Genomic DNA, 17,307 nt, shown 5'->3' on the forward strand with positions numbered 1-17,307 from the left:
TAGCACTTGCTTAACCATTTATTAGTTATAAGTAGAAGTAAGCCAAGCAGTCAAGAGCACCTAGTTAACATCCCTAAATTTTATAAAGTTGCTCCTCCAGTAAATGCTACGCCAGCCTTTAATTAAGAAGAAATTAATTGGATATTAAGCATTCAGTAGGAAAACTAGACAGTATTCTAAAACGGGGGCTTATTAATATATCACATCAGTATCAGTCACATATAGTTAACTGCATTTGATGTTTGTTCTTGGCCTTCTGTTTCTGTTCGACCAAATAGAGCTAAGAATGAAATGGTTATAAAAATGTAACGGCTGCAGTAATGTAAGAAAATAAGAGCTCTGCTAGATCAAATCAAAGGCTTATCTAGTCCAGAGGTCTGTAGACAACTAAATGCCACTGGGAGCCCTTGAGATGAAGACAAACAAGCTGGCAAAAGTAATTGTAATTGTTTCTCTTTTCAGATGACCTAAGCAATAAGCTGAAGCTTTTGGGTGAGGCTGAGAGAGCGTTTATTCTAAACCTTAAGAAAAAGGAGTGTGAAGAAGCAGGGTTTGAATACGATGGCAGGATTAATGCATGGGACCTGCATTATTACATGAATCAGACAGAGGAGCTCAAATATTCTGTGGATCAAGAAAAGCTGAAGGAGTATTTTCCCATTGAAGCCGTCACAGAAGGATTACTGAATATTTACCAGCAGCTGCTTGGACTTGTATTTGAACAAGTGGATGGTGCTCACGTTTGGCATGAGAGTGTCACACTTTACACTGTAAAGGACAGCTCAACAGGTGAAGTTTTAGGGCAGTTCTACTTGGACCTGTACCCAAGGTAACTTTATGATTTATAGCTAAGATTAGTGGCGGCGGCTTTTCTTAATGGCATATATATCTAGCTCTTCTTTCAAGGATCTCAGCATGGTGCATGTGGGGTATCTGACCTCCCTATTTTTATCTTCCTCATGACACTGTGAGGTAGTTTAGGCTGAGAGAGCCTCACTGGCCAAAGCTCAACCAGCAGCTCCCTTCTATCTGTGTCTTCCCCAACACAGTGCCCTCCAGATGTTGTAAAACTACAACTCTCAGCATGGCTAACGGTCAGGGATGATGGGAGTTTGTCCAAAACACCTGAAAAGCACCAGGCTGGACAAGGCTGCTCTGATCACTATATTACACTGGTTCTCTTAATGAAATTTTTATTTACCATAAAAAGTGTTCTCGGATTAATCAGTCAGCATATGTTTACACTTTAAAATTTAGTTTTAATGCAGGTAGTTAATAAAAAATAACAGATGGCAAGGACCATCTTATAACAGACATTTCCCTTATCTCTTACATTGGAAAGAAGCCTCTTCTAAAGGGACTCCTGTTGCAATGTATGTGTATATCAACTAACTACAAAGAAAAGTATGTTTATTTCTTTGGAGCAGTAGAGTTGGCTCCAAACTTAGTCATTCTTTAGAGTAAGGTAAAGGTAAAGGGACCCATGACCATTAGGTCCAGTCGTGTCTGACTCTGGGGTTGCGGCGCTGATCTCGCTTTATTGGCCGAGGGAGCCAGTGTACAGCTTCTGGGTCATGTGGCCAGCATGACCAAGATGCTTCTGGCAAACCAGAGCAGCGCACGGAAATACCGTTTACCTTCTTGCCAGAGCGGTACCTATTTATCTACTTGCACTTTGACGTGCTTTCGAACTCCTAGGTTGGCAGGAGCAGGGACCAAGCAACGGGAGCTCACCCCATCACGGGGATTCGAACCGCCAACCTTCTGATCGGCAGGCCCTAGGCTCCGTGGTTTAACCCACAGCGCCACCCGTGTCCCTATTCTTTAGAGTAGCTCTGCTAAAATCTGTGGAACTACTTGTAAGAATGTCTGAGCTCAGAGCCAACCCATTTCTCCGCTCATGTGCAGATGCAATTAATTTATTAATACATTAGGATTTCTTGAATCAGTGACAGCCCTGGTAAAACTCATTATTTTTAAAGGATTATAGTGTGGCTGATCACAGCTGGTTATTTGTGGATGGAAAGCTGAGAGCCTGGCTAAGATTTGTGCCATTCCTTGTGGATGCTCACAGTTTCCCCCCAAAGGAATAACTCTGGGAACTGTTGTTGTCTTTGGCGTTCATATATTTAGCAATGACCTCTTTTAACACTGCTTCCTGCTAAATGCTACTGAAATTCAAGGACACAGGGCAGATCCTAATGCAACTATGACTGCCAAGTGCTGCCAAAGTTAGTTTGTTTTGTATTTCTAATGTCCCTTTATGGCACGTGCCTCAAAGCTTAAGGTGTTTTGCATCCCTTAGTCTATGAAACTGAACACTTGGACGGGATTAACTTCTAAACCTCCTCAGGCAGCCCTTATAGCTTGGCTGTAGAACACAAAACCAGGTGCTGTTGGCTAATGAACCTGCCAAGCCAACATATCTAAATTGATATAGTGCCCAGTGGTTTCACTATGCTTTGAGGGATTGCTTGTTTTTATTCCCATGTTGTTCATTTCTAAACATAGTTTCCTCGAAAAGGAGAAGGAATAATGTTTAGCAGGAAATCACTGCACTTAAGTTTTCTTCCTCATCAGGACTGTGGCTTACTTTCACCACAATGTCAAATCATGGCTTGGTAATAGAGAACATCTCTGTGGTGTCTGCAACCTTTGCTTTCGCTCTGTCACCTGGTTCACACACAATGCTAAACCAAACCATGAACAAGCAAACATGCAGGTTCTCAATAAAGGATTGTGGCTGCTTTGCTCCTCCTCTGGTCCTGCTGCCATGGGCTAAGCACCCCATCTTTTAAGAAGATATTCCAAGAAAGAATAACTGCACCCCGGAGGTGTTGAGAACCAAATGTTTCTGACCATGACACATTTATATCCACTTCCCTTCTCTAATGGCGTACAAATGATGTAACTCCCAGAAATGCCTGACACTCAAGTAAAAGGATAAAGGAGGGGGAATATGAAGGCAGAAGTCAAAAGGCAATAGGCTCCAGAAATTATAATGTGGTAAAACGTAACTGATGGTCTGCAAAAGGTGTTGAGGGGAACCTCGTTGTAACTGTAATAGTCAGGAACATTATGGAGTTTAGTCTCATGCATTATTGTTTGCACTTGACTTCACAGTTCCAAAGGATAACATAATTAGATTCCATTCCTGAAATCTTTTTAAACATTAAAAGGAAAGGCTAATGCTTCAGGGAGTAAGATCTGTCCTTTTCCATGACTAAGGATAGCTTACGGTAAAACTGACACAAGGAAGCAGTCAAAAATTTCCCTCGTATCATGTCAATTTCAGGAAAGAAAGAAAAAACATTATTTTATGTGCTTATATTCATAGAGCTGATGCTATTGTTGTTTGGATTCCAAGTATGGTGGCTAGCTCTATATATATATATATGGAAATGTGAAATGCTTTCTTTTAATAGCTATTCCAAGAAAAGGATGTTGTTCTCTAATATTGGTAAGCAATGCCAAATGATTCACTTTTTTATTGAGGTAGTTTGCTTTTGGCCTATTTCTTACTCAGAGAAGGAAAATATGGTCACGCGGCATGCTTTGGACTCCAGCCCGGCTGCCTCCTCTCTGATGGCAGCAGAATGATGTCAGTAGCAGCCTTGGTAACCAACTTCACAAAGCCAACACTAGATCGCCCATCACTGCTGCGACATGATGAGGTGAAAACCTACTTCCATGAGTTTGGACATGTAATGCACCAGATATGTGCACAGGTTAGTGGCTGCCTTATTCCTCAGACAAAATAGTAAATCTTCTAGTCTGGTTCTGTGAACGTGAGCTTCCATTTTGAAAGAAGACAACAGATCAAAGAGCTGCATGTCAACTTCCCTCCAACTGAAAATAGAAAACTTTTATTTCAAATAATTCAGAATTAATGGTAAATTTGGATGGACTCTCCATTTACTTAGAAATATTTCCTGTTTATAAAGTTTCTTTGTATATTTCAGATTAAAAGCAATCCTTGGTAAATCCTGATCCCATGAATGTCAAGGGCAGGCTTGCTAATTGACTTTAGCAGAGGTGCCATCCCATCCCTGATGACTCGGGTTATTAGGAATAGAATCTGCTTGTACCTGTGGAACCAAATCTTCAGTTCTGATTCTTTATTGCTCTAGAGTGCTACAGTGGACCACTTCAGATAGAGAGACTGATTTGCCTCTGTGCATAGATCTGGCAAACAACCTCCAATTCCACTGGCCCTACACATCTCAGTTGTGGCCCATGTGCATAGGTCAAAATTGCTCAGTCTTTCCCTATTTTCTGGGTGTTGACTGTGCAATGTTGGCCTGTGCATGTAATGTTTTATGCATGTATAAGAACCAGTGTGGTGTAGTGCTTATTAGGACCTGGGAAAGCAAAGTTCAAATCACCACTCAGCCATGAAGCTCCCTGGGTGACTTTAGGCCAGCCTTCATCTCCTAGCTAAACCCACTGCACAGGGTTTAGGATAAAATGATAAGGGAGGATGGTAGACTATTAATAATAATTAGGCTGTAACTTGGACGCGCTGTCCCCATGCATAAGGGCTGGATTAGCCTTCTTGTGTGTCGTCTGAACCATTCCAGAATGTTGGAAGAATGAGGTACAGTGTTTGTATAAACCTATATGTGCATATATAAAAATCTTTCGCAAAATTGACTGTAATTTAATATGTATGTACACTCATTGGTTTATATTTGTTCTCATCTTTCATAGACTGACTTTGCTCGGTTTAGTGGAACTAATGTGGAAACAGACTTTGTAGAGGTACCTTCACAAATGTTTGAGAACTGGGTCTGGGAAAAAGAACCTTTACAGGAAATGTCAAGGCACTATAAAGATGGCAGCCACGTCCCAGATGATCTCGTTGAAAAACTGGTAGCTTCTAGGCTAGCCAACACAGGTATTCCCTTCTCTCTGTCTTTCCTCCCCACCCTCTCTCTCTCTTGCTATAGTTTTACTTTCTGTGTGAGAAAAAGCAACCTTGACATATTCTGAGTGAAAGAATGTCATTAAAATGACAACTGAAAGGACAGGCAAGGAAGTGTGGATGAGCTGCACTGCACTGAGTTCCTTCGGCCGTGTCCCTCCCCCTCTTAGTTTCTTTTTATGATATTTTTTCACTCAAGGATGCTCAGGCTTCTTCCAGCTCATAACACATGGGGGAACCTATCAAGTATCCCCCAAATTAACTTTCCCCCCTTTAATTGATATTCTTCACTTTGTAAATGTTTTTTATGGACCCTGTTATTTTTAGTTGGAAAGATGGGGGGACAAGGGGAACTGCACAAGCCTCAAGCCTACTCTATTCATCTCCCCACCCATGATATAATCTAGGATATCAGATAAAGAGGACCCATGTCTTACAAGCAATTTGTCCTGTATTTAGTATGCATCCTATTAAAATGTAAATTTACCACATTTTATTTTTTGTTTGTTCAGTTCTTTCAATTTAAAGTGGATAATGACATTTCCTCTGTATAATTCTATTCAACTATAAGTACAGTAGTACCTCGGGTTACATACACTTCAGGTTACATATGCTTCAGGTTACAGACTCTGCTAACCCAGAAATAGTACCTCGGGTTAAGAAGTTTGCTTCAGGATGAGAACAGAAATTGTGCTCCGGCAGTGCTGCAGCAGCAGGAGGCCCCATTAGCTAAAGTGGTGCTTCAGGTTAAGAATAGACCTCCGGAACGAATTAAGTATTTAACCCGAGGTACCACTGTACTTGGTAATCTGTTTCTTTCCTATGCTCGTTTCCTAGGCTGGAATTTACAGCATTTGCATCTTAACAAACCTCTTGCCCTTTTCTTGCCGATTGGTTGAAAATTGTGTTTTGATCCTCTTCTTTATCTAGGTCTTCTGACACTTCGTCAGATTGTGTTGAGCAAGGTTGATCAGTCTGTCCATACAATCTCTTCTGCTGATCCCGCTAAGGAATATGCCAAGTACTGTGATGAAATTTTAGGAATACCTGCAACCCCAGGTATGAAAACCTGAAGCTTCTATTTTACTTTATAAACTCTTTGTACACTCCATGTTACTTTTTTTGAACACCAGCTTTAAAAACAACAAACTGTTACAACATTTTTTTTAAGAATGATGGATGTTTTGCTTGATTTTTTTATTTTGCCACCTTAGGCTTCTTTGGGAAGAAGATCAGGGTTGTTGTTGTTGTTTAGTCGTTTAGTCGTGTCCGACTCTTCGTGACCCCATGGACCAGAGCACGCCAGGCACTTCTGTCTTCCACTGCCTCCCGCAGTTTGGTCAGACTCATGTTTGTAGCTTCGAAGACACTATCCAACCATCTCGTCCTCTGTCGTCCCCTTCTCCTTGTGCCCTCCATCTTTCCCAACATCAGGGTCTTTTCCAGGGAGTCTTCTCTTCTCATGAGGTGGCCAAAGTATTGGAGCCTCAGCTTCACGATCTGTCCTTCCAGTGAGCACTCAGGGCTGATTTCCTTAAGAATGGATCGGTTTGTTCTTCTTGCAGTCCATGGGACTCTCAAGAGTCTCCTACAGCACCATAATTAAAAGCATCAATTCTTCGGCGATCAGCCTTCTTTATGGTCCAGCTCTCACTTCCATACATCACTACTGGGAAAACCATAGCTTTTACTATACGAACCTTTGTTGGCAAGGTGATGTCTCTACTTTTTAAGATGCTGTCTAGGTTTGTCATTGCTTTCCTCCCAAGAAGCAGGCGTCTCTTAATTTCGTGGCTGCTGTCACCATCTGCAGTGATCATGGAGCCCAAGAAAGTAAAATCTCTCACTGCCTCCATTTCTTCTCCTTCTATTTGCCAGGAGGTGATGGGACCAGTGGCCATGATCTTTGTTTTTTTTTGATGTTGAGCTTCAGACCATATTTTGCGCTCTCCTCTTTCACCCTCATTAAAAGGTTCTTTAGTTCCTCCTCACTTTCTGCCATCAAGGTTCTGTCATCTGCATATCTGAGGTTGTTGATATTTCTTCCAGCAATCTTAATTCCAGCTAGGGATTCATCCAGCCCAGCCTTTCGCATGATGAATTCTGCATATAAGTTAAATAAGCAGGGAGACAAAATACAGCCTTGTCGTACTCCTTTCCCAATTTTGAACCAATCAATTGTTCCATATCCAGAAGATCAGGGTAAACAAACCTAATAATTTTTTTTTATTTTATTTTTTCCCCTAACAGAAAACCTGGATACATAGGGTTGAATCCAGGATTCTGTCAGCAGAGTTCTGCTTATTAAACAGGGCTTCTTTGGTGTTGGCTCCTCCTGCATCTCCTAAAATGTGCTGCAAAGGTTGGGGGGGGAACAGTGTGGGAGATGGCACAGGGAATTACAGCGGGAAGGAAGAAATTGACAAAAATAGCCTTCCCTCTGTTGAATTCTCCTTCAGATCAAATGCCTTAGCATGAACAGGTCAGGCCAATGAACTCAAAGGACAGCAAAGTGTTATACCTCTTCTCTCCACCACAGCCAGCATGCTGCCTCCCTTTGCTCTTGGCAGAGCCAAGCAAGGAGAGAGGGACTTAGGCAGTCTCCCGTCTGACTATGCACTGCACAGTACCCTGTTCACAGTGCTGAGAGTTGAGGATCACTACCAAAGCTTGGAGACAGCACCTCGTATCCTAGGGCAGTTTTGGGGGTTCCAGTAGGGCATGCTAGCATGGATACCTGCCCAAGCCTGTCCTCTAGCCAAGCACCTGGGTCCGAGAGCCACCATTTTAATTTCTTTCAGTGCCCCAGATTGACACTACGTCAGGCATTCTAGGGTGGCTCTTGTGTGCCCTTGAAGAACACTCTCACTTTTCTCATCAGGTGTACTCTATCCACTCTACCTCACTCAGAACACTGGCAGGTGGCAAAAGAGGCTGGCTCCCCAGGGAAAGGTTCAGCATGGTCAAGAGTACTGTCTTTCATGTACATGATATTTGCTTGTTATATCTGTTGATCCTCTAAGATGTTCTCATGTATGTGGAGTTCTCCCATGATTTGGCTAGGCCAGATCTGCTTGACTTCGGAGATGTAACTATATCAGATGCTCTTCTCTGAAACATTCTGTCTAAAGCCTGAAAGTTTTATCAGTGTCTCCCATGTTTTCTTTTCTTACACTGCTTTTAAAGGTACAAATATGCCAGCTACCTTTGGACACCTGGCAGGTGGCTACGATGCCCAGTACTATGGCTACCTATGGAGTGAAGTTTTCTCAATGGATATTTTTTACAATTGCTTTAAGAGAGAAGGAATAATGAATCCAAAGGTATGGAAACTTCCTTTATGATGCCTGCTATAAAGTTCAATCAGTTCAAGGATTTTCTGTAGTCTCAAAAATATGGTTTACTAGAAAGGATATAAGGGACGCGGGTGGCGCTGTGGGTCAAACCACAGAGCCTAGGACTTGCTGATCAGAAGGTCGGCGGTTCGAATCCCTGCGACGGGGTGAGCTCCCATTGCTCAGTCCCTGTTCCTGCCAACCTAGCAGTTCAAAAGCACGTCAAAGTGCAAGTAGATAAATAGGTAGCGCTCCGGCGGGAAGGTAAACGGCGTTTCCGTGCGCTGCTCTGGTTCGCCAGAAGCGGCTTAGTCATGCTGGCCACATGACCCGGAAGCTGTACACTGGCTCCCTCGGCCAGTAAAGCGAGATGAGCGCCGCAACTCCAGAGTCGGTCATGACTGGACCTAATGGTCAGGGGTCCTTTTACCTAGAAAGGATATAACTGGGAAGTTTGAATTCACAGGCTTTTCTACTCCTCCATGAGAGGTCCAGAAGGTGGCAACACAGAACAGGCCTTTTCTGCAGTGGCTCCCCTTTGTGGAATGCTCTCCCCAGGGAGGCCCACCTGGCGCCTTCATTGTTCACCTTTAGGCACCAGGCATAAACGTACCTCTTCTCCCAGGTCTTTGGCTAATTCACATTCGATGCCCTTTTCTTATCCAACATAATAATGGGAGTAAATGTTGTTTCTTCAGTTCCCTTTTTGAAAACCTGCTGTATAGAATAAAGACATGGAATTAAAAAGAGTACTGAAAAACAACCACAATGTATTGTGTCCTGAAGGTTTTGCGTCTTAAATGAACAGACAAATGTGAAACAAAAAATGGCAAGCAAAAACAATGGAGAGCAGAGAACAAGTTAAAATACATTAGAATAGGCACGTGAAAATAGATAAGCTTTGAGGCAGCTCTGGAAGTGTAAGACGGACTGGATCCTACTAATGTCAGGGGGCAGTGAATTCCAAAGATAAGGCACAGCCAAAGAAAGCAGACAGCAGCATGAGACATCAGATGCAGTTTTTGGTCTGACTGGGAGACGGGCACCAGAAGAGCTCAGAGGCATACAGAAAGGCAGACAATAAGTAGTAGCAGCAAGCATTCAAAAATAAGATGCTGAAATGAATTTAATGGAGGAAAGCGAGTGCATAGGAAGGCAAAAAGACATTTACAAAAGGAAGCAATGGCCAAAGAGCTGCAAAGAATGGATACCAGTGATTTTAACAAAGGGAAAAAACAACAAAAAGGGCAATGTAATAATCTAGTATGCTTCTGCATAGCTGCAGTCTAACATTACAGTACAGTGGTCTGCTAGTTCATACACAGCTGTACTGTTTCATTCTATTCGCTGTGTGGGTCCTTCTAGTAACATAGAAGCTTGTCTATGTCATTAATGGATGCCTCCAGGAATATTCAGCATTAGAAAGGGCCAATCTAAGTAGGCATTAGAAAACACAACATGGCAAGGGTCCTCACTTGTGGATGAGTTAACATGTAGACAAACCCTTATACTAGGATCAGTGGTAAGTGGAAGAACATTTTTGGACCTGTGTGCAGTGACAGACATAGACTTCCTCCAGGTGGTAGTTCTGTTGCCCTCAAGGTATTTTTGGGGGGTGGGCAGCCTGGTAGAGGGAATTCTTTGTGGCAGCTCCTACATTCTGGAATTCCCTCCCCACAGAGGTGTGTCTAGAACCTTAATTGTATAGTTCCTGCTATATGCTAAATATGCACCTCATTGGCATTTCACTTGAGATGTATATTGTCAAGACCCACCCTATTCCTGTGTTTGTGATTTATTTTAAACTGGTTTTAAATATTGTTCCCTATTGGGGATGGGGTACACTGCCATTGCAGTTTCAGCCCTGTCCTCTGACCAGTGATGTCAGCTGATGGGCCAGTGGGCGTGGCTTGAGGGAAAAGAGCCAGATATACTTCTTTGCTCACTTCATGTTCTGTAAACATTTAAAAAAACTGGTTTTCTGGTTGTATGAGAACTAATGACTTTTGGAATCCCTAGGAGGTCCATGTCAATCACACAGAGGAGTGACATTGGAGAGGCAGGGAGCAGGTCAGCTTGTGATAAAACAAAAATAAGTCATATCAGCTGCATGCCAAGACCACATGCTGCTTCCATTCTGCACAGGCTTCCTTTGCCTCTATTTATTGTAGAATTAGAAAGTTCACATAAACATGAAATGTCAACCTACCAATTTTATTTTATTTTAGGCTGGAATGAAATACCGAAACCTGATCCTGAAGCCTGGAGGCTCATTAGATGGAATGGACATGCTCCAAAACTTTTTAGGTCGCAAGCCAAACCAAAAAGCCTTTTTATTGAGTAAAGGATTATATACTTAATAAAACTATGGTCTCCTTGTAATCAGATGTCACCTGGGGGAATTAGTCTTGAAATGCCTGTTGGTTTCATGTCCTGAAAGGTGAAAGCACAAGAGTTTCTCATCAGCAAAGATCTAATTGTTTTTTCTAATGTTTTTATTACTGCTTTTCAAAGTTCATAATTCTCACTGTCGCCTCAAAAGCCACACTAATTTTTGTAATGTACTTTACTGAAACTCTTGCTTTTTTAATTAGTAAATTATATGTGGAATGTGATGAAGTCATAAAATGAAAACAACATTGTTGTATTTTTTTTAATCAGGTACAGGTGTTGAATAAATACAACATAAATATTTTTGTGTGGATTTTTCATATTGAACAACAATGAAGTGAAAGTCGTAAATGTTTCTTCTATTCATCCCTTCCCTACCCCATACATACCCCTTCCACTGTGTTAAAAGAATAGGAGTATCCATGTTTTACCAGTAGAGCCGCTAGAAATTAGGGAAAAGTGAGAGTAGGTAGATCAGGGAAACATAGTAAAAGGCTTAGCTCTCCTCCCTATTCCCACTTTTCTGATCTTCCAAGTAGCTGTGTGGGGCTATTAATTGGTGGAGGGGGAAGCAACAGGAATACTGATTATGGATCTCCTATATCATGCAGGGGAGTTAATGTGGGACCCGAGAGCTAAAAAAATAACATCCACAGCTCAGCCAAGACTTCTCCCTGTTTCTGTGAAAAGGTGGATGTCTGGTAATAAGAACTGAGCTGTGGTCCGTTTCTCAAAATTAAACCTCTGTGGAATGCAGAAGTTTCTGAATAAGTAACATATGGAGCATCATGAGTGCATTTTCCTCCTTTAAATCTGCTGGCAAGGAACTTCCACAGGAGGGAGACCTTTCTCTGAACAGAGCGGTCGTAGCAGAGGCTGCCACTTAAATATTCAAGATGTGGGGCAGCAGGAAACAAATATTACATAAAATTTGGGAGGCTAATATTTGTAGCTTGGTTTTTCATTTTTGTTTTTTAAGCAAAGGAGGTTGCTGAGGATACCCTGCGGTTGGAGCTCTAGTGAAACCGAAATAAACAGCAGGTTATCTGCAATATTACTTAGCCAGTGATCTCAAGAGCTTCTTTGTAGCTTGCATTAAATGATCAATGCATCAATGAGACTTTAATTCTGATCACATTTGTTTGGGAGTAAGAGTACTTATCCATTACTTAGGAGTTCCCTACCCACTGGAGCAGCATAAAAGAGCCTTTGTGGTCTAATTGTTCTCTGCATGAGGGGGAAAAACACTACTGTGAGACACTACTGTGGTGACCTCCATTTCACTGCCAGTTGGTGTGGGCTTCCCATGTAAACATTCAGTAGATGTCATATGAGCGTATCTGTGCTTTCCAGAACCACTTTTACAGAAACATTGAGTTGTATTCCAGGATAGTAATCTGCATATTCAAGGGTATATGCAGATATGGGCTGCCTGCTTCTCACTGTCACCCACTAATTGTAGGATAAAAGTAAATAGGCCGTAATTTTAAAGATAGTTTAGAAAGGGGAAACATGAGCCTAATCCGGACACTAGGATTACCAGGAATGGTGACTGGTTTAATCTCCACCCCCAAATATCCCCAGGTGTACTCCTTTAATTATTCCCATATAAATTAGTGTCTGCCGGCGCCTCAAACCAATACATTGCTACCTTTGGAACTATAGTCTCTAAAAGACTTCTGCTATATCAGGTTTTCTTTTTCCCCAGCGCATCAAGTTGGTTGTGCTTTTTAAAGGGAGAGCGGGGATGCCCTTAAAACAAACAAACAGATATTAATTAAATTAAACAGTACAATGCAGAAGGGAGTAGACAAGTGGCTGTTTCATATTTGGGTCCAGGATCCTTAGAAGAGTATGTGTGTGTTTGTATGTGTGTGTGTGTGGAATAGATGCACTGAGCTATTTCTGATCTCCATGGTGCGTTTGCGAAGAGGAAGGTTATATACATTGTGCCACTTGTATTCAGCCCAGTCTCAATCTTTCCCTAGCACTGTTTGTCATTTTCGAAATAGTAAACATTACAGCACTTTCGTAGGCAATCACTCTCTGTCTCTTGTACAAATACACACCATGCATCTGTTCCCCTGCTATCATGCAAAGTTTGAAGAAGCAAAAATCCTGTTCAGATGCCTTAGCCAAGGGCCATCTGCTTTAGTGACATGACTCTTTGGCATTTCCCTAGGAAAATTTATGTGGCTGTGGAGCCTGATATTGTTCAACAATGCTCAAGAATAATTTTCTTATATTCAAAATGCCAAACAATATGTTTTAAAAAGGATTATTCCTTTAGCTCTGAAACTCAGAAAACCTGGCAGATTCCTTGTGGGCATGACCAGATTACATAGCCAGCATTTAGGTTGTGGTTATTGATGATTGATTGATTGATTGATTGAGTGAGTGACTGAATTTATATCCCACACCTTCCTCCAAAGGAGCCCAGAGCTACAAGCTGATAATTCTGGTTAGAGACTCAGTGTGGTGAAAGTTACCGTATTTTTTGCTCTATAAGATGCACCCGACCATAAGACGCACCTAGTTTTTAGAGGAGGAAAACAAGAAACAAGAAAGCAAACCCTCCTGAGTGAAGAGGGAGGAGTGCTCCCGCTGCGCTCAAGAGGCTTTGCATGGCTATCTCCGAAGCCAGAAGAGCAAGAGGGATCGGTGCGCACCGATCCCTCTTGCTCTTCTGGCTTCTGGGATAGCTACGCAGCCTCTTCAGGGCAGCAGGATAAAGGCTCTCCGCTGCCCGGAAGAGCCTGTGCACGGCTAAGCCAGAAGCTAGAACAGCGAGAGGGAGCGCTGCGCAGCGATCCCTCTCGCTGTTCTGGCTTCTGGGATAGCTGTGCAGCCTGCATTCACTCCATAAGACACACACACATTTCCCCTTATTTTTTAAGAGGGAAAAAGTGCGTCTTATAGAGCGAAAAGTATGGTAAGCGTGTCAGACTAGGGCTTCATCCACAGGAAAAATGTGGTGAACTGAATTTCAGATTGGAAAAATGAGAAAGGGACAAACCAAAACTGACAAGAGAGATGGCTTTATGTAGCCCAACTGAAGGCAATATGTTTGTGGGACACAGAGGAACACCTCCATGGAAAATCCTGAAGTGCAGAAGACTCGTTTGAATATCTTATTGAGAGGTGCTTAGCTTATGACAACATAAATGGTTTGTGGGGCTGTTGCCTATGGGCCAGAAGAAACACTTCTCAGACAGTAAGGCAAATTAGATGACAAAGACTTACTGTATTGTTTGGGACAGAACCTAGCAGACCGTAGTCTTGTCCTTGGTTTTTCAGTTAATTTGCCTGTAGCATGTGGCCTTGCCAGTAACTGAATAACTGCAAGACTTCAGGCTAGTATTTCTTAAATGGTTCCTCCTTACTTCCTGCAATAAAACTCATGTAATTAGCAAGACACACTTTTGGAAAGCATATTTCCTTTGGCGGGTTATTACTTTTCTCGAAGTCTGCAATTTATTTAAAGAGGTGTAAGAGAGAGAGAGCAGATTGGTTTTAAAACTCACCCTTAATTAGAATTACAGTGGGGTCCCAACTCCAAGAGCTTTTATTTCATCAATAAATGTGCTCCTTTTCCCAATAAACCTCAGCCACCTTTTCTAAAGCACTGAACTTCCAGAGAACTGAGAGAATAAGGTCAAGAGAACTTTATTCAGGTACTACTGGTGTTTATGGCAAAAAGTCTAAAATGGCTAAGAGTATAAAATGGCAATATGTTTTTTTCCTTAGTTTGGTTCATGACCAGCAAAAAATTAAGGAAAAGAGGCTAAGCTGTAGACAGGAAGAGATACAGAGAAAGCTGGAAGGCGAACCAAAATAGAAGACTCTAGTACTGAACAAAAAAAAAGAGATGTATGTTGCTAGCATACAACTGTTTCTAGCAATGCCTCACTATACAAGGAACAACATAGAAAGGGAGAGATGAATTAGTACCCCATATATTTGTTAGACCACTTTTCCCCCATCCAAAGATATCACCATCTGAGAAGGATGGTCTCCAGCATAGTCCTGCCATCTGAAGTATATAGGTGGTGATAGGGAAGACCTTTCTCATGGTGCCTCCATGTCTCTTGTATACCATCTCCAGAGAAGCCTGCCTGACACCTGCATTACTGTTACAGTGGTACCTCGGGTTACAGACATTTCAGGTTACAGACTCCACTAACCCAGAAATAGTACCTCGGGTTAAGAACTTTGCTTCAGAATGAGAACAGAAATCGTGTGGCGGCGGCGCGGCAGCAGCGGGAGGCCCCATTAGCTAAAGTGGTACCTCAGGTTAAGAACAGTTTCAGGTTAAGAACGGACCTCCAGAAAGAATTAAGTTCTTAACCCGAGGTACCACTGTATTTGGGCACCAGGCCAATAACAATTCCATTTCCCCAGGTTGTTGTTGTTGTTGTTTTTTTAAAAAAACTTTAAATAATTCTAAAACTTTTAACTCTGGATAGTTTTGATGTGCGCATGGTTGTCTGAACGGACTCTGAGATTATGCTTTTCTATTTACGGCGTTTTTATTCTATGTTATCTATATTTATCTGTTCCACCTCAGGTGGCAAAATGTCCTGGGTCAACCCTGGCTAGGGCAAACCCTGGCTTAAACAAGCTGCGCTTCTTCTATTCCATCTCCTTTGGCCTTGAAAGTGCACAGCCATAGTGTACATATTAAACGTATTGTCGCTTGGGAAGGTCGTACGAGAGATCATCTTTCCTTGCGCTTTCAGAATAAGGAAGTGCAGTTCTCCAGCCTGCAACACTTTCTTTCTGTGGCTCAAAACGCAATTTCACCTCCCTTGTGGCTGCTGCCCAGTCATAAATATCAACAGTTCTTTCTGTTCTAAATATAGCACGGGCCCAGCTGATAGAGTAAACTTTGTGTACACTGTGGGGAAGGGCCGTCGCTCAGTGACAGTGCAAGCTTTGCATGTTAAGATGCCAGTGACTCAGATTCTGGCCTTTCCTGCTGAAGAAACCGAGGTAACAGGGTTAGACAATACCCTGTAGAGCTGCTTCCCCTTCAGAGAGACAGCACTAGACTATTGACCTGAATCATTCTGAAGCAGCGAAAAAGAGAGAGGCATTCTCCCCCCCCCAACTCTTTCAGACATGTTGTTCTCTACATTAAGATTACCTTGAATCCTACTTTACAGAGGACTGTCAAAGGATGTTTATTTACCTGAAGAGCCATCCAGCACAATTTATCTGGTTTAAAGATAAATAAAAAGGGAGAGCCTTAAAGACTGAGCAGACCCACAGGTCTTCTGGTTGGTCTTTTCCACTAGGGTGAAATGTAAAGAGACTCAACTTGCAACTACCAGAAGTACTGCAGACCCAGTTCTGTGCAAATCTTGCCCCAGCTAAGATAAAAGATCCATGTTAAACTTTAAAGGTTTGACTTTTTTTTTAAAGGTTAGCAGACATTTAAATTAAGCTTTCTGATTCTACGGTTAATTTTAACTGATTTGGGGCTGTGTCCAATGTTAGCCCAACTCAGAAAATTAATGGGCTAACACACGCAAATTAATAGGCCCGGCTAACATTGGTCTATTAATTTCAGTGGGTAGAATATATTTGGCTGCAAGCCTATATCCCTATTGTTATCTCTTTCATAACTTCATTGTAGCATTGTAGACCACTTAAGAAGCTATGGTGTTAAGGCATATATACACTGTTGAACTAAATAAATTATATGAAAACAGTGGTACCTTGGGTTAAGAACTTAATTCGTTCTGGTGTTAAGGCATATATACACTGTTGAACTAAATAAATTATATGAATACAGTGATACCTCGGGTTAAGAACTTAATTCGTTCTGGAGTTCCGTTCTTAACCTGAAATTGTTCTTAACCTGAGGTACCACTTTAGCTAATGGAACCTCCCGCTGCCGCTGCGTGATTTCTGTTATCATCCTGAGGTAAAGTTCTTAACCCGAGGTACTACTTCCTGGTTAGTGGAGTCTGTAACCTGAAGCGTTTGTAACCCAATGCGTTTGTAACCCAAGGTACCACTGTATTCAAATTACAGTAATTGCTGTGTACTTCCTGTCTATTTATGTAACAAGCAAGAACTACTGTGCCGTAATGGACTTTTTGCGGTTGTTGAACAGGAAGACCTGGCTTCAGTTCTCCAGTCCCCTATGAAACTTGACCTGTGACCATGGCCCAGATCATGGAATCATAGAATTGTAGAGTTGGAAGGGATACTAAGGGTCATCTAGTCCAAACCCTGCAATGCAGGAATCTCAGCTTATATATTTATTTAATTTATATAATACTTTTCTTTTATAGAGCATATATAGGATTCTCTCTTGTGGCCATTGACCAGATGTGAAGCTACTTAGGTTTAGCAAAGTTGTTGTGTTGTGGGCCTCACCTACTTCACAGGGCTGTTGTGAAGATAAAATTGGGTCACTCCTACACACGTAGCCCTAACCTCCTCGCACAAAGGAAAATATACGTGTTTGAAAAGCAAACACTGTGTTCTGGTTTGCATGCATTGATAGATGGGGGGCTGGAAAATATGTTTAGCAGATTGACTCAGTGTTGCCAAAACTTCATCCACAGGAAACAAAAACTTCTAAACAGGGTATTGGTGCGATGAGTCAAAATATGTAGCACATACATATTAAGAATTAAGAGCACT

At 42.0% G+C, this 17,307-nt stretch overlaps 1 protein-coding gene and 1 long non-coding RNA gene across 4 annotated transcripts in view; one reads left to right on the top strand and one right to left on the bottom strand.

Moving 5' to 3' along the window:
• The window catches only part of NLN (neurolysin), a 38,477-nt gene extending 27,524 nt beyond the window's left edge, over window positions 1-10,953 (top strand). For all 3 annotated transcript variants that reach the window (XM_053408080.1, XM_053408082.1, XM_053408081.1), the window contains exons 8-13: window positions 463-829; window positions 3,527-3,728; window positions 4,711-4,897; window positions 5,855-5,983; window positions 8,111-8,247; window positions 10,488-10,953. In XM_053408080.1, coding sequence (XP_053264055.1) covers window positions 463-829; window positions 3,527-3,728; window positions 4,711-4,897; window positions 5,855-5,983; window positions 8,111-8,247; window positions 10,488-10,619 — 1,154 coding nt within the window. In that variant the 3' untranslated portion in view covers window positions 10,620-10,953. The remainder of the gene's footprint in view (window positions 1-462; window positions 830-3,526; window positions 3,729-4,710; window positions 4,898-5,854; window positions 5,984-8,110; window positions 8,248-10,487) is intronic.
• The window catches only part of LOC128423203 (uncharacterized), a 37,793-nt gene continuing 28,727 nt past the window's right edge, over window positions 8,242-17,307 (bottom strand). The window contains exons 2-3 of the long non-coding RNA XR_008332699.1: window positions 8,690-8,973; window positions 8,242-8,327 (exon numbers count right to left, since the gene is read on the bottom strand). This is a non-coding gene — a long non-coding RNA (uncharacterized LOC128423203). The remainder of the gene's footprint in view (window positions 8,328-8,689; window positions 8,974-17,307) is intronic.

Source organism: Podarcis raffonei, chromosome 11 (assembly GCF_027172205.1).
Source record: "Podarcis raffonei isolate rPodRaf1 chromosome 11, rPodRaf1.pri, whole genome shotgun sequence".
NCBI classification, from domain to species: Eukaryota; Metazoa; Chordata; class Lepidosauria; order Squamata; family Lacertidae; genus Podarcis; species Podarcis raffonei.